Genomic DNA, 22,477 nt, shown 5'->3' with positions numbered 1-22,477 from the left:
GAAGGTTGGCGGTTCGAATCCCCGTGACAGGGTGAGCTCCAGGTGCTCGGTCCCTGCTCCTGCCAACCTAGCAGTTATTATTTATTATTTATACCCCGCCCATCTGGTTGGGCCTCCCCAGCCACTCTGGGCGGCTTCCATAGAAACCAAAAATACAGTAAAATATCACACGTTTAAAAACTTCCCTGAACAGGGCTGCCTTAAGATGGCTTCTGAATGTAAGGTTATGAAAAAGATGTTTGAAATTATACATGTTTATATGGTTTGTTTGTTTGTTTGTTTGTTTATGTATTGTGTGTTGTTTTGTTTTTAAATCTGTGTTGTAAAAAAACCAATAAAATTATATATATATATATATATATATATATATATATATATATATATATATATATATGCAGGTTTTGGTGTCCTCGGGTGTCTTCCCGTGTAAAAGTTGGGGTGTCTAGGCGACGTTTCGACGAGGTCTCACTCGTCATCTTCAGGCTGGTGCTTTCGGCTTCTTGTTAACAAGAAGCCGAAAGCACCAGCCTGAAGATGACGAGTGAGACCTCGTCGAAACGTCGCCTAGACACCCCAACTTTTACACGGGAAGACACCCGAGGACACCAAAACCTGCATTCCTGTACCCGTGAAAATCTACGAAAGCATATATATATATATATATATATATATATATATATATATATATATATATATAATGTATATATGTATATATATATAAAATAAATGAATGTCAGGTAGTTGTTTATCGCTTTGACATCTGCTGGAAGGGCGTTCCACTGGGCGGGTGCCACTACCGAGAAGGTCCTCTGCCTGGTTCCCTGTAGCTTTGCTTCTCACAATGAGGGAACCGCCAGAAGGCCCTCGGCGCTGGACACGTCAAAGTGCAAGTAGATAAATAGGTACTGCTCTGGCGGGAAGGTAAATGGCGTTTCCGTGTGCTGCTCTGGTTCGCCAGAAGCGTCTTAGTCATGCTGGCCACATGACCCGGAAGCTGTATGCCAGCTCCCTCGGCCAATAAAACGAGATGAGCGCCGCAACCCCAGAGTCAGCCACGACTGGACAATAAGACCATTGGCCAAGGAAACTCAGTGGCAGCATAGAGTGACACTTTTAGATCTGCCCATGAAAATAACTGGATCTTCAAAGCCTTCCTGAAGACCTGAAATGTAGTAGCTTTATAAAGGTAGGTCAGTTGGCAGTATCTTCTAAAGTTGTGGGGCCACCACAGAGAAAGCCCTGTCCCTTGTACCCACCAACTTAGTGGCAGATAAACAACAAGAGCCCCTATCATTGATCTTAAGGTGCAGGCAGGTTGGTATGGGTGCAGGTGGTCCTTTGAATAATTGGCCCAGTTATGCTTAAGGCAAGTGTGGGAAACCTTTGGACCTGCATAGGTTGCTGAACTACAGCTCCCGCCATACCTGGCTATTAGCTGTGGCTGATGGGAGTTGTAGTTCAGCAACATCTGGAGGGCCAAAGGTTCCCCATGATGGCTTTAAAGGTTAAAACCAGCACTTTAAATTTGACTGGGAATGGCTGTGGTAGGCAGTGCATTTGCTAAACCTTGATTTAACAAAGGCATGAGTTCCTGTAGCCAGGAATGGACAAGGTTCATGCACAAGTCTAAGCTGACCACTGCTGTCACCTAGTCATCCAGCACTCCCAAACTCAGAACTTCAAGTGCATAACCCTGTCAAAAACAGCTTGAATCCTATTGCATAGTCTCTCTCCTTCCTGATTAGGAGCACAAATGCCTTGTCTGGAGTGCACTTAAGTTTTTTGTCCCTTGTCCAACCCATTGCTGCCTCAAGGCACTGGTTCATAGACATCTTATCAAGTCAAGTCCTGTATTTACTATTCTGCTTGCTAGCATCATTAATTAATTAATTAATTAATTAATTAATTAATTAATTACATTTATTCCCTCACTTCACCAGAAGATCACAGGACATTCAGATGTTGTTTGACAGTTGTACAGGCCCTGACCCTTTGGCCATGCTGGCTGGAACTGATTGGAGTTCAAACAGCATAGAGCCATCTCCGTTATAAAATGCTAAGCCAGACTGTGGGTTAGCTTGGATGCCTGAGCTCTGGGAGAAGAGATTGTAGGTACTTTCTGCTTGTTCTACTGCGCTGCACTAAGCCATGGCATGGCTTAGCATTTTGACTAAACTTGGCCTGTGTTTTAGCTCTCCATATTAGCTATGAGCTTTAACCAAGTTTTGTCCTGTGGATTATAGCTCTCAGCTTGTCTCAGAAAGCTAAACCATAGGTGTGGGGTTGGACAGCATGACAAGCCATGACTTAGGAGGGAGGAGCCAAATGGTGGCTATTGCCATTTTAGGAGCCATTGTGTTCCTACTAAACCGTAATTTGGCTTGGTAAGATGTGCAAACCAGACTTATATGACAGCAGGATCATCTACTGAGTTTGTAGCCCTGTTTTATGCTGTCCATGTACCTAAACTCACCTATGTGTGTTCAGTTTCAGATTATTTATATTTATGATTCTATCAAACAAATAGCATGGTCATTTATACTCCACACTGGGAAGACATTATTTTGTTCAATAACATTGCTTCTGGGAAAATTTGGACACTTGTCAGCATGATCTTCCATAAATCCCACTTTGTTCACTTAGATTGACTTACTGATGAGTGTGTGCAATTGTAGCATTTGCATGCATGTATGAAATTCAAAATGGGAAATGTGATTTACATTTAAATATCTCTTAATGTTAATCAATCAGTCCTAGTGGTATTGCGGTAGCTATCATAATCATCCCTGAGTCATCAGGGATCCTTGTTGCATTATATAATTAATTATTATTGTATCCTGATTTATTTAGTCATTTTAGAAGATAATAACAGAACTCAGAATGGCATAAAATTTTAACCTGATTCAATAAAATCATAAAAAACAGACTGACAAAGAAACTCCAACAAAACCTTTGATTTCATTCATGGATCTTTGTTACTTGTAGTTTACCATGGAAAGATTTGAATCCTGAAAAGCTGGACATAAATAATTGTATTAAATAAATAAGTCTCCCACTAAAATCCAGCAAAGCTGAAATACATGGGCAAATAAAGTTGGAGGCTGAAATATATTTTTAAGAAGATTGGCTCCCAAAGCAGCTTACAATTTTATTTTATTTTTGCATCTTGGTGATGGACTTTGATATTTCAGGGATACATGGCTGTGAATATGGCAGTCTGTCCTGGTCCTTGACAGATAATGATCTTAGTCCAAGTTCCAGGCTTTTAACCTCCAGAAGGAAAAATATATACCATATTTTTCCATGTATAAGACTAGATTTCCCCCCTAATAAATTATGTCAAAAATTAGGGGGCATCTTATACATGGATAGTGCCAAAGCCATTTTCTTAAATCTGAGTCCCCCAAAATAGTCTTATACATGGGGGCATCTTATAGACGGAAAAATACGGTATGCCACACCACAGGAGGGATGGACTCTTGCTGATCTGCCAAAGCCAAGGTGAGACCTGATAAGCCTGTAAAGAGTTGAAAACATTTCAGATGGGATGTGTGTTGTCTTGTAAATACCTTTCTGTCCCAAGGGGACAGGTATGCTTCAGAAAGTTATTGGCAGGGGAACATGGGTGTCTTTTATGTAGGTCTTTTGGGATGCGGGGAGCAGAATAGGGAGTCTGGCCTGTTCATTAGTTCCCTCAATTGAATACAGTGAAATCAAGAGTTGCTTTCAGTGTTCTTCTCCTTCTTGTTAGAAAGTAATGCTTGAACTGGGAAACTGCACACTTGTTTTGAATATGGGATCTTCATTGGCCCTGATTATAGTGTTTAGGAGAAGGAAGGACAGTTGTTCGGAACAGGACCAAAGTTTGACTAAGGATGGTATAGGATAACCTGTTGTTGTCAACAAGTTGGAGCTGCACATTTCCAGTGTGTGAGAACTTGTTTTTAACATGAACTGCTAATGTACATTTCAGCACTTTCATACAGTTTGGTATTAACATTTGATGTATCCTGTTCTTCCTCCCTCCCTTTTTGCATAGGTTGCACAGAGCATTGAAGACCACCATCAAGAAGTAATTTCATTTTGCCGAGAAAAAGGCTTCCATGGCTTGGTTGCATTTGATTCAGATTACGCATTGTGCAACATCCCTTATTATTTCAGTGCCCATGCCCTAAAACTGAGCCGTAATGGAAAAAGCCTCACGACAAGCCAATACCTGATGCATGAAGTTGCCAAGCAACTGGACCTGAATCCAAATCGGTTTCCTATTTTTGCTGCTCTTTTAGGTAGGTGGAATGACACATGGAAGTCCACATTTATCTGATCTGAAGAATGTGTTATTGGAAGGACTGTTTCTGTGCACACTTGTTTTATCATTTCTTCATCCTCTTGGTTTTTGTGTGTGGTTTTTGTTTTTTGTTTTTTAATTGTACAGCAGTGAATCAGAATCTGGTACCTTTTATCCCAATCACTTTTACATGGAAATGTGGAGGTACCTGAAGTAAGGCTGCAATCCTAAATGTGATTACTTGGAAGTAAGCCCTGTTAATATGGGACTTAGTTTTGGATAAACATTGTTTCTGAATTAGACGTGATACCAGGAAAAAATGTAGATTAGTTACCTTATAAATACTCATTATCATACTCAGTCTCTCTAATTGCATTATCTGCAAGTGAAATTTGAATTTAGGATTGTTATTTCCCCCCAACTCTGTCAGACTTCACTAATTTCAAGTACTGCCTTGATATTTTAAAAAAGTAAACGAGACAACCATTTATGAAGAACAAGTAACATATAGTATATTTTTTAAAAGCATTGCATATTGTATATTCCAGGTAATCACATTCTACCTGATGAAGATTTGGCTTCATTTCATTGGAGTTTACTTGGTCCAGAACATCCACTAGCCTCTCTTAAGGTACAACTTTAATATAATTTCTGACATTAAAAAAATAACCTAGCATAGGAATAAAACATAATTTGGGCAACTTCTAATATTGTTGGGTATTCTAAAGTAGCACCAAAGACTTAAAAGAGGACTACTCTGAGAACTTGCTTCACTGTAAGTGAGTTCTTTAAGTTTTTCCATTCATATGGGCAATGTACACACCGTGTTTCTTGTTTAAGTTCTCATTTTATCATACTAAACTGCACTAGCATCAGCAACATGACTGCAGTTCTGAAAATATTTGCTCTTTTTCCCTTTCCTTTCTTTCTGATAGCTCTAAGAGAAAAAATTATTTGTATTCAGCTATACTAGATACATTTACAGTGGTACCTTGGATCTCAAACAGTTTCGTTGTCGAACAAATTGGCTCCTGAACGCCGCAAACCCGGAATTAAGTGTTCCAGTTTGTGAACGTTTTTTGGAAGCTGAATGTTCGACGCGGCTTCCACTTGAGGGCAGGAAGCTCCTGCACTCAAGCGGAAGCCGCACTTTGGGTTTTGAATGGTTTTGGGAGTCAAACGGACTCCTGGAATGGATTAAGTTCGAGAACCAAGGTTTAGTACAAAAGTTGTACCTGTGATGTTATTGCCAGTTGGACAACTTTATGAAAAACCTGAACAGAGGGCTTGGGTGCTGGTGTACGGCTTATGAAAATTCAGTATCTGAAACAGTGGTGATCTTAAGCTTCCAGCTCTCAGAAGTGCTGTTGGTTCCTTAGACTTGATGGGACATGCATACCAGAGTTTAAGAAATGGTAAACACAGTTGATGGTTTAAACAAGATCAAACTCCTCCTGGTTTTCTTGAATTCTGTCACTTTCTCGCCTAGATACCTCTGCTGAAGTTATCATCATTGCAAAAAAGTGCTGCAGGAATTTAGATAGAATTAAGGGCATACCTATAATTCCATCTAACTATTTGTTGCAGTTGTATAATACTTTTATGTTTGTTGAATGAGCAACAGGGGTGGAGAAGAAGGCATACACAATAAGAACCCAGATCCTACTAGGTTGTCTTGAACATAAATTATCTTGGTGACACTGCAACTTGCTTCCAAGTAAGTTTGTTTAGGATTGCAGCCTAAGATTCAAGGCTGATTCAGCACTGGGAGTTCTGGAAGTTTTAATTTATTTATTTCTCCCCCCCCCCCCCCGCTTTATTTTGAGTAATCATATATATTCAACTTTTCATGGTCATTTAAAAAAGAAAGTCTTGTAAGGAACAAAAGCACCTTGGCCTGCTTCAACCTGCAGTATCATAAGCCATGACATCAAACTCATCACATGTAGATTAGGCTACAAATCTGCATGCTAGTTGCTGGTCTTGCTTTCACTTTGTATTAAATGTGAGTTACTTATTTAAAAAATAAAGCCGTTTAGTCCATGTTTGTGAAGAAAAGGTGAGTAACAATCCCAAATGCACAAGGGTGATTCAGCACAAATGTTAATTGTAAGTGCCACACTATAATCTGTGCCTCACAGATTATGCTTGTGGTGGGGCAAATTTTTCTTAAGTAGCTGTCCTGTTACATATTTTAATGGACAAATAGCTGTGTCCCAGTGTCCACCAGCCTCTTGCATTTACTCCTCTTTCTTTCTGCCTGGACACGAGGGGGAAACAATCCAGATGTTTCAGAGAGGGGAGGTAAGATACTTGGAGCAAAGATGGGCAAAAAGAAGTCCAAACCTCAGTAGCAGCTTTCCCCAGTAGCTTTGCAGACCGTATCAGAGCTTATTGTCCCCACCATTTGTTTTAGATGTGAGTAAAAAACATGCTCCCCAGGTCATAGCTACTTCATCCCATAGGCAGCTGTTCATATCACAATTTTACATATTGGGACCTGTGTTCATGGATGTGATGCTTCTCATAATGCTCCCCAACCAACCTGTGCAGATTTTTAGGAAGCTGCAATATGAAGGAGGGATCAGCAAAACATCTCTTTCCTCTCCTCTTCCAACAGAAGTGAAACTTGGCCAATTACAAGTTTAGTTCCAACCCATAATGTACAAGTGCACTGTAAGCTCCTAAAATAGCATTGTTGAATTATTTATACCACCCAAGGTACCGTGGCATACCGTGTTTTCCAGATGCCCAATATTAGGAAGAATAATACAAATAAATATATTCAATATTTGGAGTACCAACCGCCTCAGGCTCATACAAACACATTCTCATTCACCCTCCACCTGTGCCCCATTGTTTCACAAATGAGGCACCTGATTAAAACTAATCACACATGGATTTTACTGTTCTTTTAAAGTTCTTTGTTATTATTTTAGAAAGACAGGCAGAATTTTATAAACATGGTAGCTGGGTAGCCTTGACTTGATTTCTAATATAAATTTATTAATGGGTAGTTTTACAACCATTGATTTCTATCTGCAGTACTATTTAACCTGTGTAGTTATTTCTAGAAATATCTTCTGTTGGTTTGACATTAAGGCTTATGTGCTCATTTGCTCTCTTCCTCCTTTTGAACAGGCTAAACAGGCATAACTACTTCAGCTTCTTGTACTCAAGTGTTCATGACCATTACTAGAGCTTTTTGCCATATGTAGTGGTTTGAATTAAGTCTTCTTGAATAGATAGACCAAAATCAGAGGCACTATTCAAAACAGGGTTCTACTGTTACCTTTCAGAATGCTATTGGACTGTCCCATTCATTCTGGTAGAGTTACATCAATCACAGTTCATCAATTTTTTTTTTTAATCTTTATCACACCACTACACTTGTAGTCTTCTTGGGATAAAAAAAGATTCTCAATTTGCCTTTGTTTCAAACAGTTGCAAATAACAGTAAACTATAGCTGGTGGATTACTGTTAATGTGAAGAATGTACCTATGGTCTCCTTTCCAATCAGAAGATCCCTGGCTAAGAGTTACATCTGCAAGAGCAAACTTTAGCTTCTCAGCAGTGTTAGCTTAGAGTGAAACAAACCACACTCATGATTTGGACGGAACACTAAGCCAGGAAATGTGATTTGTGGTTCCTGCTAGGGGAGAAGCAAAATGGGCCATCTGTGTGTTCTTGATAAACTAATCATTATAGTTTATGTGAATGCAGTCATGAAGTCTCAGAATGCATGAGTTCCTACTCTCCAGTTCCATTCCAGTTTCTCCTGTTCTAGTGCTCATTGTTTCCCTTGCATAACTTCTTTATCCTTATATGAACAAAAACAAATAATGGCTGTCTGTTCTGTGCTGTTAGCAAATTGCATCCCCATCCATCTGCTTTTTTAAAAAGTCATTAAAAACCATTAGCTTTATTGTCATAGATGACACTTTTAAAACATTAAAAATATTGTCTTGTTTTGTAGCATTGTTATTGGGTATTGGTGCCCATGTAACATGTATACTCAACTGTCACATTAGGAAGTTATATTCAATACAAAGCAAATTTTATTATATGAACATAGATCCTCTAAAAGCAATTTAAAACACCCAAAACATACAGCTCTAAACATACACAATGTTAAAATATGTGGTACTTACATTAATGTAAGAATAGGAACAAACCAATAAGATTAAGAACATTTCTTTACATGTCTTTGCAGGAGAAAAGAGAAAACTAATAATAGTTTCTGTTATTATTTTGTTCATGTTAGCCAGTAAGTAGGACAGAGGAAATGAAATTCATTCATGACCTCTCTGGTTAGTTGTTGAGTCATTTTTAAGACCTTAGATTTTAAAAAAATAAAAATCCACAAATAAGGCCTCAGCTTATAAGATAACCTAATTTTTATTCATTGTCAGTTTTGTGAGGCAAGAATGGGCTGAATTCTTAGCTTTCTGCCTCCTGGGAATCCCTGTGGTCCACTACGCTCTTAAATTTACAAAGCAATAGTGGATTTCTTAATAGTTTAGGCATAGCTAATCAATGCTAAGTGTTCCCAAGTAAACACAGTTTCTTAAGAACAAAAGAAGTGCTTTTTTGAATTAAGCACTGGCTACCTAGTTTGGCCTACTTCACAACAATCCGGGCACTTGGTCTCCTGTCTATTCGTGGACCTCTTTTCCATACCCCTACTCTAAAGTCTAGATGTATTTTAAAATCAAAATCACTTGTGGGTGGATGGAACTAGTGAGACATTTTCCATGATTATGAACCCAAGGAGGTTGGACACCTTTTTCTGCTCTCATCTCCACACATTGAGAGAGGCTACTGTTGCATCTGATTCACAGAAGACAAGGTGCTTACTATTGGACAGATTCCAGCATCTCCTACAGTTGCTTGATGGTAACTTAGTTTTTGTCCAGTAGGTTTTCATGTGAAGGTTGCTCAATTATGTATTCTCTTTCTTCAGCTCAACTAATCTATCCCTGTCATGATGATTTTACTTCCTGTCTTCTGTTACGTACATTGGCTCTCTCTCATCTTGCATTCAATTTAACTTTCAAATGTATGCATTCTTCCACTTGTTTGTTGTGCATGTTCCTCTCTTGCTGTCTTGACTCCCCTGATAAAACTGTCCCCTGTAAATTCAGTGCTACAGTATTGATTTCCCCACTGTGCTCTGTTTTTTATCTTTCTTGTTGCTCCATTGGAACTCTGCCATTCTTCCATTTTTAGTATTTAAGTGCAGTTAAAGAAAGAAGGGATGAAGAGGTATTGTTCATCCTATCATTCTTTAACTGAACTCTCACTTTCTACAGTTCCCATACATTGCCCTTCCATTATGTCTTCCTGCAGTGGGTGCCCCTGGGTGCAAGTGTGCCTACCAGTACACCCTGTGGTGCCTATGAAACGTAAATATCCCCTTAAAAAACTACAGTGTGTAAGTTTGCTATTCTTGTTCAGTTCTTGTTTGTACTGAATCAGCCTCTCCCACAGTGAACACGTTCATACCCACATTTCATTGGATGCCAGGATTGGACACCCACTCCCCTGTACTGAACAGAGGAGAGGTGCAAAAACTGAGCAAGTGTTGTGGTGGCTCATGTAGGTGCTTTTTTATGGGGTGGGAGCAGGCGCACAGCATTTTGTGGCCCTGACTCTCCTTTTTTATACGTAGCATCCATTTTGTGTTGAACCACACCCTGAGAGCAGCCATTTTGTGTTAGGTAACACACCCCATCTTGTCGCTGGCAACCTGTGGCACTTTCTTAAAATTTCAGATGTGCTCACTGGTCCCAAAAGATTGGTGACCCTGTCTTACTTTAGGTGTAAGCTTGAGAGTAGGATATGTAGCTTTGTTTATAAAGGTTTATATATGGTTGCTGTATGTGCAGCGTGCACATTATCCCAGCAGTGTTTTATCTTGTCATAGCTGGAAATGGCTCTAAGAGATGTTGTGTATAACACTCAGTTGACAATTTCTGTCCTGTGGATTTGTAATCCAGAAGCAAATGTAAATTATCGAGAGCACTGACACAAAGTACCTGTTGCTGGACTGTACAATTTCATACTGCAGGTGGAGGGTTGCATGTTTTCTATGTCCTGTCCCCTGATCACACATTGAGAAATCTCAGTGTGCATAACAAGCTAGTATGACAAGAGAGAACGCTTGCCTAGAGCCCTCCTTGACATAGTTCTGTATGTACAGGGAGTACTTTATATGAAGCAACATACAAAACGTGTAGCCTGTTTCCTGAAGCCTGAAATAGAACCAAGTAAAGGGGTCAACCTAGATGAGTGCTCTAATAGTCTGATTCTGCTGTAATTGATGCAGGAAAAATGTCAGATAAGGAAAATGCAAAGTGATAGGGAAGAGTTAATGTAGAATAGATGAGCCTGGAGTGAGCAAGAAAGACTCTGTACTTCCCACCCCCCAAAAAAATTATTTGTAGGGAATTGTATAGTGAATGTGACCATCTCTTCCTGCTCTTAGTTAAATAACATTTGCTCACTCATCAGTGTAGAAGTGGAGATTCTGAAAACAATAGCATCTTTGAGGCCTTTTTGCTCATGAGTATTTTTAGTCTCAGGGCCTTTTTAGTTGTAACTATGAGGAGATAATGTCTAATTTTTAAGAATAGGGTTGTGTTGCTCATTCAGCTCTCTCTTTTTTAAAACGAAACAGCGTTTCAGTTTTACTAACCTATGTGAAGAATTTATCTAGGTTTCTTTTTAAAACTCATTTCTAGTGGAAATGATAAAAAAAGGCTTTTGAAGTATAGAGTGCAGATTTTTGGCATGGAAAATGGGATTAAATATCCTTAGGCTTTATGAAAAGTGCAGTCATTTCTTGAGAAATTGCTCCAAGCTGTCAGGCTCTGGGCTTTTGGGGTTCACAATGAACTTTGCTTGTCATGATCTCATAACGTGCAATTTACATTTTCTCCCCCTCCATTGCCGTCTGATTATTAATTTTGGTTATGTACTCTTATTGAAACTTAACAGTCTGCTGCAAACATCTGTCTACTTGATCTTATACATTAGTGCAAATTCATTTTTCTCCTTTGAAGAAAATCTGTAGCCGTTTCCATTTCTAAACACACTCCATTAACTTTTTAGATGCTTCAGCTTAACATGATATCTTGACTGTTTTGTCTTTTTATGTACTTCATGGTATCCTCATTGTGCTAGCAGAAGTGTTTGAGGTTTTTCTTCTAGTAGTTATAGAATAAAACTCTATTCACTGCCTGTCTTTTTCAGCCACTTAATCTGCTGCTGCTGCTACTTTCTTTTGTGGACTTCTCGGTTCCAGTTACTGGGTTATAAAAAAAATCTTCTCCAGGATTGCAGAATTCTCCTTTCAAACTTCCGTTTTCCAGGTGTGATGTCACTTCCTCCTCCATAATTATAGTGCTACCCAGTTAGATTTTAAAAGAAAAATGAAAAACACAATACTTCCGTACCCATTTAAGTGTCTCTTGTGCCTGGCTGCCATGCTGTTAACTGCTCATGTTAAAGCATCTGTAATTTTTTGTTATAGGAGCTATAGTAATGAATTCTGATTTCCATTTCCATTAGAAATGTGTTCAGAATTGATTATGCATCCTTTAATATTTGATATGCAGTAAATCCAGAATTTCAACATATAATTCATTTAATGCTACTTATGACAATTCAGTCTTGTATTAGCTACTCACCTGGTCACCGTTGGCAGCTAAGAATTCCCTCCAGGTGTGTGAGTGGGCTTCCTAAGGAGAGCTGGTGTGCTTTGTTTCTCCTTCACCAGCCCTTGTAGCTTGCAATTTTCCTTTAAAAAAACACAAAACAGTCTGCTTTTTGCTAATAAGAGGAGCTCCTTTGTATAAGTAAAAAGCAGGCTAGTTGCTTTGGGTGGGGAGCTAAAAACTAAGTGATAACATGGTACATCAGATAATTGCAGCTATGAGGAAAAGTAGAACCATCTTTTGAAAATTAAAATATGAAGGGGCCTCTAAAGCAGTGAGCATTTTTAAGTGGCATTTTATTAAATTTAGTTTATTTTCTCGTAGCAAAGCTCAGGGTATTCCATTCCTTCTAATCTGAGAAGAAGTTTTAACAATTCTGTTGATTTCCTTCATTAGCTCTTGCTCTGAGGGCAAAGCGTAGAAGAGAAAATGACCTGCTAGTTAATAAAAACTTGATGTCAAAGCATAGTCGCTATATTTGAAAAAGTTTCATAATAATTTTTTCACGTTTTAGTTTCCTCATCCCACTTTGTCAATATTTTTACACTAATTCTGTTTAAAATTATGGCTACCTGCGGATTTTAAAAATACTTAAATCTGTTATTACACTTTGAAAAATGCCCTTGCGCCAGTAATTCTTTACTAGACAAAGAATAACCTCTATTTTTGAAGGCAAAAATCATACAAGTTTCAATCAGGTGAATCCTTCCCAAATGAGGTAAAATGGTTCTGTGGATAGGGCTCCAGGTGGTGGGATTCGGAAGTACACAGATAGTACCTGGGCTTTGTAGCCATTTTGTATTTTTAGTAGCCAGCAGGGACACAGGTGGCGCTGTGGGTTAAAGCCTCAGCGCCTAGGGCTTGCCGATCGAAAGGTCGGTGGTTCAAATCCCCGCGGCGGGGTGCGCTCCCGCTGCTCGGTCCCAGCGCCTGCCAACCTAGCAGTTCGAAAGCACCTCCGGGTGCAAGTAGATAAATAGGGACCGCTTACTAGCGGGAAGGTAAACGGCGTTTCCGTGTGCAGCTCTGGCTCGCCAGAGCAGCGATGTCACACTGGCCATGTGACCCGGAAGTGTCTCCGGACAGCGCTGGCCCCTGGCCTCTTAAGTGAGATGGGCGCACAACCCCAGAGTCTGTCAAGACTGGCCCGTACGGGCAGGGGTACCTTTACCTTTACCTTAAGAATATTTAAATATGCCTCTCTGCATATGCAGAGCATCTTTCTCCTACAGAACAACTGGCCTATCACAGAATTAAGAAACAGGATTTAAAGGGCAGGTTGCATTGCCATAGCTGTCAACTGTTCCCTTTTTTAAAGGGAAATTCCCTTATTCCGAATAGGATTCCTCGCAAGAAAAGGGAAAAGTTGACAGCCATGCTCCTCACACACAGGCCCTACCACTCCCAGGAATCCAACGCTCTTGAATATACTTGCCAGCATAGTATATTCAGAAAGCACAGTTCCTTTAAATTAAAATAAATATCTACTACTGTGTTGCGCCCCCACTTCTATTCTGCTTAAGATTCTTGCTGGATGGAGGCCATTTTCAATACTGAGGTGAGGTCCAGTGAGTGGAATCCCACGACAAAAGGAAGTTGACTCCAGGGTTTTCCTCGTTCCATCCAGCAGTTTTGTTCACAAGCTCAATACGAGCCCTCTCCAATTTCTAAAATTATCTTCTCAGTGGATTCACATCCGTGGTTCTGGACCGAATGCGGATTGTCCCTTGCTTTAGGCACACTGCCGTTTTGTTTTTTTCAACTGGCTACATGTTCAAATACTTGGGGCTTTAGTTTACATTTTCTGGATGCTAGTTTTTACTCTTAAACGTTTGCTCTGGGAGGGTGACGGGGAACTGGCTTCAAGGTTTACACAAGGGCAGCCCAATCGCTACTGTGACGATCTGGCTTTTGCTCAATGGGTAATATGGCCTGTGAGGTGAGCAAGGATGGGAAGAGATAAGTATTCTGCTGAGATGGCAAGACCAGGCCTAATGAGGGAGAATGAAGCAAGACAAAGGCAGGGAACCCTTTGGCAGATTTTATTTATTTTAAAGTAATATTTGTATATTGCTTTTCAACAATAGTGGTTCTCACTGTTTGTATAATAAAAGCATGTTTATAATCTTGTGCACAGTTGGAGATCTTACATACCAGATGCAGCCAATGATTTGGTTTTTTAAAAAACAAAAGTATTCATGCTTCCAGCATGGTGGCATCAATGAGAATGGGGTGTGGAGAACTACTGTTCTCAGTTTGGGCTTCCTTAGTCCACCAGGAGTTTCTAGAAACCGGTGGCATCAATGGCTCTCACCCATAGAACTGAGGGAAAAGGTGCTCTAACAACAACTTGAGCACCACAGGTTGCTCACTGTTGAGCTAAACTGAAGATAGTTGAGGAAATAGTTACTTCCCTGAGGACTCCCACTGATTTCTTGGCTTCTCAGCTCAGTCTGTTTGAACACAAAGCTACATCATCTCTTCTAATATATATAACTAGCTTTGAAGTGGGTTTTTGGTTTTTTTTACATTCAAGCAGTATATACATTTTATTAAATAAATCAATACCGAAGGAGAAAGTTGCCAAATTTTTAAAATGTGTCAATCCTTATCCTGTTTTATAGCAACCTTTCAGCATGGGAAATGCCAGTAACTGCATAAGTTTGGATATAATGTACTGTAGCCTTTTTGTAAATTGCAGGCTTTGCCCAGTTCTGCATAGAAAGAACTCTATGTGAGTGGTTTTGAAGCTCTGTCTTCTGTATGAGGCAATTTTCAGATAACCATCAAAGATGAAAATGTTGGGAACTGTAATTATTAATGGCAAATAGCATTTTCCTTAGGGTATTGGCCTCATGTTGTAGCAGTTGAACAGTTTTTATAGCTGCGCTATGCTGTTTAAAATGCAATCTTACAGTAGGCCATTTTCCACAGAGAATTCCTTTCTTGAGAGTGAATAGCGGTTGCCTTGCCACCCAGCTTTCTGAATGGGGTCTACTGTTGCCCTTGCTTTTCAGGTAATATTTTGTTCTCAAATTTCACATGTGTTCCCTACCCCCACCAAATTTCATGCTGGAGAGACTGGAATTATAGATGCTTTAAAACCAGTTTTTGTTTAGCTAATCTAACTTACTGATTTCCTACACATAAGTGCTGTCAAGTTCAGCGTTCCCAAACTGTTTAGGTTTGTCGACCTTTTTGCAAACAAAATTTATGCTGCTGTTTGTGTGAGGCTTCAAGTTAAACTGAAATGAGCACTATTCAGACGTACTGATTTGCTGCTCCCCCCCGCCCCCTCCACCAAATAATTTATCATGAGGTGACATTAAAAAATCTGACTTTTTGCTCTGTAAAAACTGCAAGGCTCATCTTGTGAAGAAAGAATGTGCAACTTGTGCAGAGTTGACCATTGGTGGCCCTTTAGGGCCTTCCATGGTTTGGCTGAAGAAGCAGTTGCTCATATGTAGGCTCCAAAGAGATCAGGGCTTCAGCGTTATCAGAAGTGCAGGTCATGTGGAAGACTACACACAGTAGCTGCTCATGCATAAGGCTGCACAATGCAGACGTTCAGATCTATGTGTGGGCCAGTGCACCCCCACTTCCTGGTCACCATGTGATGTCTCCGTTGCACAAATCAAACGTGAAGAGGGTACTGTCTGCTTTAATGAATGGAGTCATGTACTACAAGGACTTCAGAAACTGAAAAGTGGTGGTGGTAAAGCCAGAGCCTACCCACAGCTCAAAAGTGAAGCCCTTATAGAAGAGGCAGACTATCCAGACATCTCTGTTCCTTAACCCTGTTTGAACCCAACATTTTCCTGATGCGGTGTATTGGTATGCAAGGAGGGAAAGGTTGTTGGGTAGTGAGAGGGCATAAATTATAGGCTAATTAGTAACTTGGATTTGTGTGACCAACCTCTTAATCTACAAATGAGACTTTTATATCACTTCCTCTTCTGTTCTGACTCTCCTGGTCTCTTGTATGTGTTTTCTTTCCAATAATCTTTCTGGTTACGTATATATGGTGCCTTAGAATTACATGTTTGTCTGTACATATCAGTTAACTGAAATTTAACTGAAATCAGAGCAGGGGCTGAATATGGATAATATGTTTTTCTTTGGCTTCAGGAGTGCCCTCTGGTGGTTTTAAAAGACTATGATAGCTTTTAATTTGAGGCAGTTTCCAAGAACACTACCCTGCTAAGAAAAATAACCACTCATACGTCATCTGGAAGACAAGATGTTTGAGATTCAAATGGATACTATGGCAGCTAGAGCAGGGTTGGGGTGGAGCAGCCATTGGGATATATTTGCATAAATTAAGGTCCTAATAAAAATATTAAAAGGTTGTAAAAGTTAATGGAACGATTACAAGGTTATAAAAGTTAACCACCTAACACAGGAGTGTGGGATCTTTTTGGCCCAGCAGGAGTGATCCTTATTCTTCCCCACCCCTGTGAATCAACACACTTGTAAATCTCTGTTATCGTTATGTCAGATGATTGAGAGGTGAGTTACCCCACCCATCTGTCCAAGTGCGTTGTGCACTGCTTTTGAAGTGCCTTACAGCCAGCTAGTTGTTGGGCACGTTGGAACCACAGCTCAAGGGACTAGGGCAGTCTGAACATAAGGCTGGCACCCCTGTTTTCTGTAGATATTGGCTGAGTTTCCTATGGGGAACTCAGTCGAACAGCTGATCCAGCAGCATCGTCCCTGCTCCACACCTGATGTACACATAGCGTTGGATGTGGAGCAGGCGGGTGTGGTTTGGGGAAAATGATATTGTGGTGTGAATTTGGCTCACAGATCGAAGGCTCCCTACCTTTGATTTTACATGTGATGTGGTAGAATGGTTGCCAGTGAGGCTACAAAGTGCATGGACATCACTGTTGTAAGTGGTTTTGTGTGAAGCAAATACTACATAATTTGGGCTTTTAAAAAACCAAGCTTCTTTTGTTCAGGAACCAAAGTTCTTGAAAATTAAGAGCTTCTGCTGGGATACAGCTTCACACTAATAACTTTCCACTTGGACTAGAGCCCATGTGGTTTAGGTCTTCTGTTGCAATCAGCCCCATTTACTGCCCCATCTCTCTTGGCTGTGGTTTTTAATACCCCAAATAACCTTTCTTGTAGTTCTATATGCCTCTGAAATTGCCAGTGCATCATGGTGCCATTCGTGATCTTTTGCTTCAGTGAATTACTATTCTAGTGTTAAGCCACAGATAACGGTACTGAGGTGTGATTGCCAACTTCAAGGTAGATCAGCCATGAAACCAGGTTTTGATGGTTTGCATGTAATTCTGGCACCAAAGTAAATCTGCCACGTGAAGCTTCTGCTGCAGGTTTTCTTACATGATACAGGCCATGTTGGTGTCGAGCCTGGATAATTCCGTTGCAGGCATCTAAACAGTGAAGAAGATACTGGACAAAGCTGGATTTAATCAGGATTCTGAACTGGTTTAGAAGTGTCCCGCCTTAATTTCAGCCAGGTTTAACTTTTTTACGCATAATGGCAGGCCCTATGGGAACAGGGGGAATTGATTTCCGAGGAACAGAGTAGTAGGCCCAGGAGTTTCAGTCAAGAATATTTTCGCAAGTTCTGACATGCCTCAGTAGATCAGTGTTTCCCAACCGGTGTTCCGCGGCACACGAGTGTGCCGTGAGACGTTGCCTCGTGTGCCGCGAGATGCCTGGAGGGAGGCGGGCGAGTCGGGCGGCGAGAGGCGGGGCGGCGGCGGCGAGGAGAGGCCGCGCCTCCTGCTGCTGCCTGGCGCTCCTCCTCGCAGCCGGCAGCGTGCCTGGGCGCCTCCGCGCGACTCTGCCTCGCTGGGTTTGGTCTCCCAGCAGAGACGGGTCACACGCGCCCCTCCCTCCCTCCCTCAGCCTGCGCGGAGGGAGAGCCAGAGAGAGGCATCGCTCCTGCGCGGCGGGAGAGGGAGCAGCCGGAGCGATGCCCCAAACGAACGCATGGGACCGGAGGGGAAATCCTCTCCGAGGCGGATTGAGCGCAGCTGAGAGAAGCCTTTCGAGGAGCTGCCGTGTCCCCTGGAAACCCCCTTCCCAGCTCTGCCTCAGCCGCCGCCGCCTCAGTTGCCGCCGTCCCTCAGTCCCTCGCTCTGCTGCCTCCTCCCACCCCCAAAGCTTGGAGGTTCCCCAGCAAGGGGGAGGGAAAAAACTTTCACTTTTGTGCGTCCCTCCCGGCGTGACGCTGCGCGCTGACGTCACGGGGCGGGGCTTTAATGGTGGTGTGCCGCGAGATTTTTTTTCAGTAAACAGGTGTGCCGTTGCCCAAAAACGTTTGGGAAACACTGCAGTAGATCACATTCAGAGGTTTAATAACCAAAGATGTAAATGAGGTTTTTGCCTGCTGTAGTCCACAGATCCATTGGGGAAGGGCTGTAGCTCAGTGGTAGAGCATTCAAAAAGTCCCAGCTTCAATTCCTGGCATCTCCAGGTAGGGCTGGGAGAGACTTCCTCTCTGAAACTCTGCCTGGCACTGCCTGGCAGTAGAAGCAATACTAAGCTAGGTGGACTGTTGACCCGATTCAGTATATGTCGGCTTCCTGTGTTCCTGTGCACAAGTTTCCTGTTGAACCTGAACTGGGAAACTATAGTTATCAATTTCAAAGCAGGCTGGGATATTCAAGCACTGTTTTGAAGTTGGTTTAATATCCTGGCTTATTCCAAAGCCGTTGATCCAGATGGGGAAAACTGTGATTAAATGGAAAACTCTAGTCAATACTGTAGTTAAAACTTCCTGTTTCGTTTGCTGGTTGCATGCATGAGCAAGAGGCATATTCCTATCTTGGCTTATTAAGCAGAGATACAATCACCCAAACCCTCCCTTTGTACCGAAAAGCAGAAAGGCAGTTGGAGCAGCATATCTTAAACCTTTTTTCTTTTTTTTGCCATGCAGCCCTACTAAATATGTTTTTGTCTGGTTCCAGGCTTCTGTTAGCTTGACCGAAAGTGAGACGTTGCCTTTTATGCTGCTTCATTTCAAAAACACTTGCTGGGCTGCTATTTGAGCATCACTGTTAAAGATTCCTAATAAAATCACTCTTGAGTGGCTGCTGCCGTGTGGTTGTATCTGTAACAATCTGTCCAAGACTGAATGCCAGACATGAAGCTGCATTATACCGGGTCAGAATGGTGATCCATCTGGCCCCAGAGTTCCTGCCCTGGCAACTGTTTTCCAAGGTCTTGGGTATGGCCCTGCTTCCTAAGACCCTTTAGCTGGAGCTGCTGGACATTAAACCAGGGCCTTTGACATGAAAAACATGTCCTCTGCCACTCATCTATGGTCCCTCCCCTTGGCCATATAGGGCTTCTCTTGAAATTGCTTCCATTCACATAGAGGTGCAGCCTCCTGCATTCTAATTGGCACACATCACTTGACTCTAATTCTCTCTCCTGTACTAGCTCTTCGTTTCCTGTGCCAATTCATATGCGCAAGCCCAGATGAGATGTGCAGAGCTTTTGAAATGTATTGGATTTATAATGAAGAGTATGAGTCATTTCTTACGTCATGTAACAATCTTTCTATGATTAACTCAGAACTCTTACCTCACTCTATACCATACATGTGCAGAATCCATGTGGCAGTGATGCAGAGAAAGGTATTCCTGGTGACTGCTCAACCACCTACGGAGTTTTCTTCTGCTGGGGATTTGCTAAAGCTTTCAGAAGCATTGAAATATGTTTTCAATTGGTCTAGCTTATAGTGATCAGAACTAAGCAGTTGCTGGAGTTTTAAAGGCGTACTGTATGATAAGTTAACAATTATTGTGTTACTGCTTGTTTCTCTGTCCTTGCAATAAGATGACCTACAGTTTAAATGAATTAAACTAAACTTCTTTTGGCAGTCATGCTGGCTAAAAGTGACTTTTCCAGACTCCTCTATGTCTTAGGATATTGGATGGAATCCAACACCGTGCTGCGGTGAATGTCCCATCAGCACAGGCATTGCTGCTTCTCAGATGGAACAGTCTCCCCTCTCCTCCCCTGTGTGCTGTTCTAGGCATTCTCCAGACCAACCCAAGCCAGTTTCAGTGGGGGAAGAGAGGAGGGAAAACCCTCATTGTGCAAGCAGAAGTCCAAGTGCAGGGCTTGCACTGATGGAGCTCGTTACGTGATTAGTGCCCATTACTTTTAGGACACTCTTTAAGCAACTAAGACCTCCACTGTTGTCATGATGGAAATGTAATGTAAACTTAACATTTTAGCTTTGTCGAGTACTAAGAGACTTAAGTTGCCACCACAAGATTAGATTAAGTTTAGATTAAGTTCTCTGAAATCAATAGATTTCCAGGAAAAAGCATTGATGATATTAGACCATGGAACCTCACCTTGAACTATTTGTAGGTTTGTTTTAGTAATAAGTGTAGATCCCACCCTTTTATTAAAACAACAGCACCCAAAATCTTTCAATAAAACACTGTAGTGAAGCACTATAATAAAGTACAAATGCTGATAATGAATTGAATACTTTTAATTAAACAAAATTGTTGCATAGTTCAAAGAAATTTGTTTTATGGCATCTAGAGCATGGTAAATTCTTTAAAATCTTCCTTGTAATAAAAGTGTTGTTGTGTTGGGAATAACATGAATATGGCTAGTTATTTTTTAGGCTGCAATCCTATGCATATGTACTTAGGAGTAAGCTCAACTGATTAAAGTGAAGCTTGCTTATATTATTACTATTACTATTACTTTCATTATTTAATCGATTTTTATACCACCTTCCATCAAAATATCTCAGGGCTGTTCACATAGGATGCCTGTATGGAAATGAAGGAAGCTTTTTAAATGGATGCTGAAATCAATCTTTTAAAGTATATTTTTGTGGAAGTTGTGGAAATAAAAGCCAGAGACTTTACCAATTTTGAGCTAATGTATATGTTGCAGTAAGCATAAGAAGTTCAGTGAATGCCGATGTTTATTGGTAATCCTTAAAGTCTTTGGAGGTCCGTAGGAAATAGTAAACTGTGAAATTTTCAAGGAGTCCAAAAACGCACTTCTCCACTCTCTCTCTGAGACAGATGCATGCCACCAATCAAAGAATCTTAAGGCAAACTGAGTGCTTTTTTTCTGACAGTGACCAAATTTCATCCTCCTTTCTCTCCCATTACTGGCAAATATTTGAACAATTTCCCACAAAACTTACTCTGGACATTATCAATGAATTATTGAAACAAGAATGTCTTTGGTCAAAGACACTTGGTTGGCTTTAAAATACTTCCACTAATGTCAGAATTGTCTGAAATATTCCACTGGCTCCCTAAAATGTTAAGAACTCCTAGTAAATGTCAGAGGTTCATAGTTTGACATTTACCTTAATACACACTTGTCCAAGGGTGCATTGATTTAAATCGGATTTCTTGTTGTGAAATTAATATATTTCCTGGGCAAGCATGCATGCTATCTGATTGCTACAATAATTAATGCGTTCGTTTGCAATTCAATATAATCCAAAATCTTTTACCACGTAGTCTGCATCAATTGCAGAATTGGAACTGCTTCGAGAAAAGCAGCTTAGTCCTCTTTGTATGTGTTCAAGGAAGCAAAGGAAGAACACTTGTCTGCAGCTGAAATTGTATGCACAGTTATTTGTAACAAAGTTTCTTTGTACAACAATACTTCCTAGTAAATAGGCGTAGGACTGAGTTGGAAGTGTCTGGAACTTTCCAGAAGCAAGGCTGGTCGGTAGTACGTATGCAAAAAAAACCCAACGTGTTTCCATGAGATCATGGAAACCATTCTGTTGGTTAGAGTGCCATAATTTGAAAAGGAATACATTGCAAAGTTCATGTAGCAAAACATTTGCACAAGGTCACCCATGTGGGCTGTTGGAATGCTGGGTAAAATGTGGACTAGCATCTCCTAGCTTCCAGCACCTGTGATGGCCTGCTAAACTCTTGTTAGGCCATAGTAACAAATAATAATTAGATAGTTCATTGTGCCATTTTCTCAACTTCAGAAGTTAGACATTTGTCCCTGTAATTCTTACTTTATTAGAAAAATAGCTTATTTAAGATGTGTTTGCTATCAGGCCACAATTCATTTTAAAGAGACAAGTAGATTTTAACATGCTTTGTATTTAGATTTCATTTTAAACCAGGTTATTTCAGGAAAGACACCACATAATTAGAATTGTAAAATCAATTTAAAATCCTTTACCTTTATCCACTTTGCAAACTCCTCCCAAATTACTCTTCCCATGTTTCCATTTAATTATACATTTCTTCTTCCTACTTGTTGCCATTAGCTTGAAAACCTGGCTTCCACTTGATTATGCTCACACATCCCTTATGGAAATGCTTCAGTGCCTGCCACTTAATTACTAAAGAAATTGCTGCATATTTAGATGTAGAAATCTCATTTGCTGAACAGACATGTAATAACTTCATATTCAGAATATTTTTGAGATCTTTCTTTTAAAAGTCTCCTCAGAAATTGGTCACTATCTGA

General features: G+C 40.7%; 1 protein-coding gene across 1 annotated transcript in view; it reads left to right on the top strand.

The window, feature by feature from the left end:
* FAM120A (family with sequence similarity 120 member A) overlaps window positions 1-22,477 on the top strand; it is a 50,801-nt gene that overhangs the window by 6,053 nt on the left and 22,271 nt on the right. The window contains exons 2-3 of the mRNA XM_081898378.1: window positions 4,040-4,286; window positions 4,837-4,919. Of these exons, the coding sequence (XP_081754504.1) occupies window positions 4,040-4,286; window positions 4,837-4,919 (330 nt within the window). The remainder of the gene's footprint in view (window positions 1-4,039; window positions 4,287-4,836; window positions 4,920-22,477) is intronic.

This window comes from Podarcis melisellensis (genome assembly GCF_964234715.1).
Source record: "Podarcis melisellensis genome assembly, chromosome: 2".
In the NCBI taxonomy this organism is placed as follows: Eukaryota; Metazoa; Chordata; class Lepidosauria; order Squamata; family Lacertidae; genus Podarcis; species Podarcis melisellensis.
This window is presented reverse-complemented; position numbering and strand designations above follow the sequence as displayed.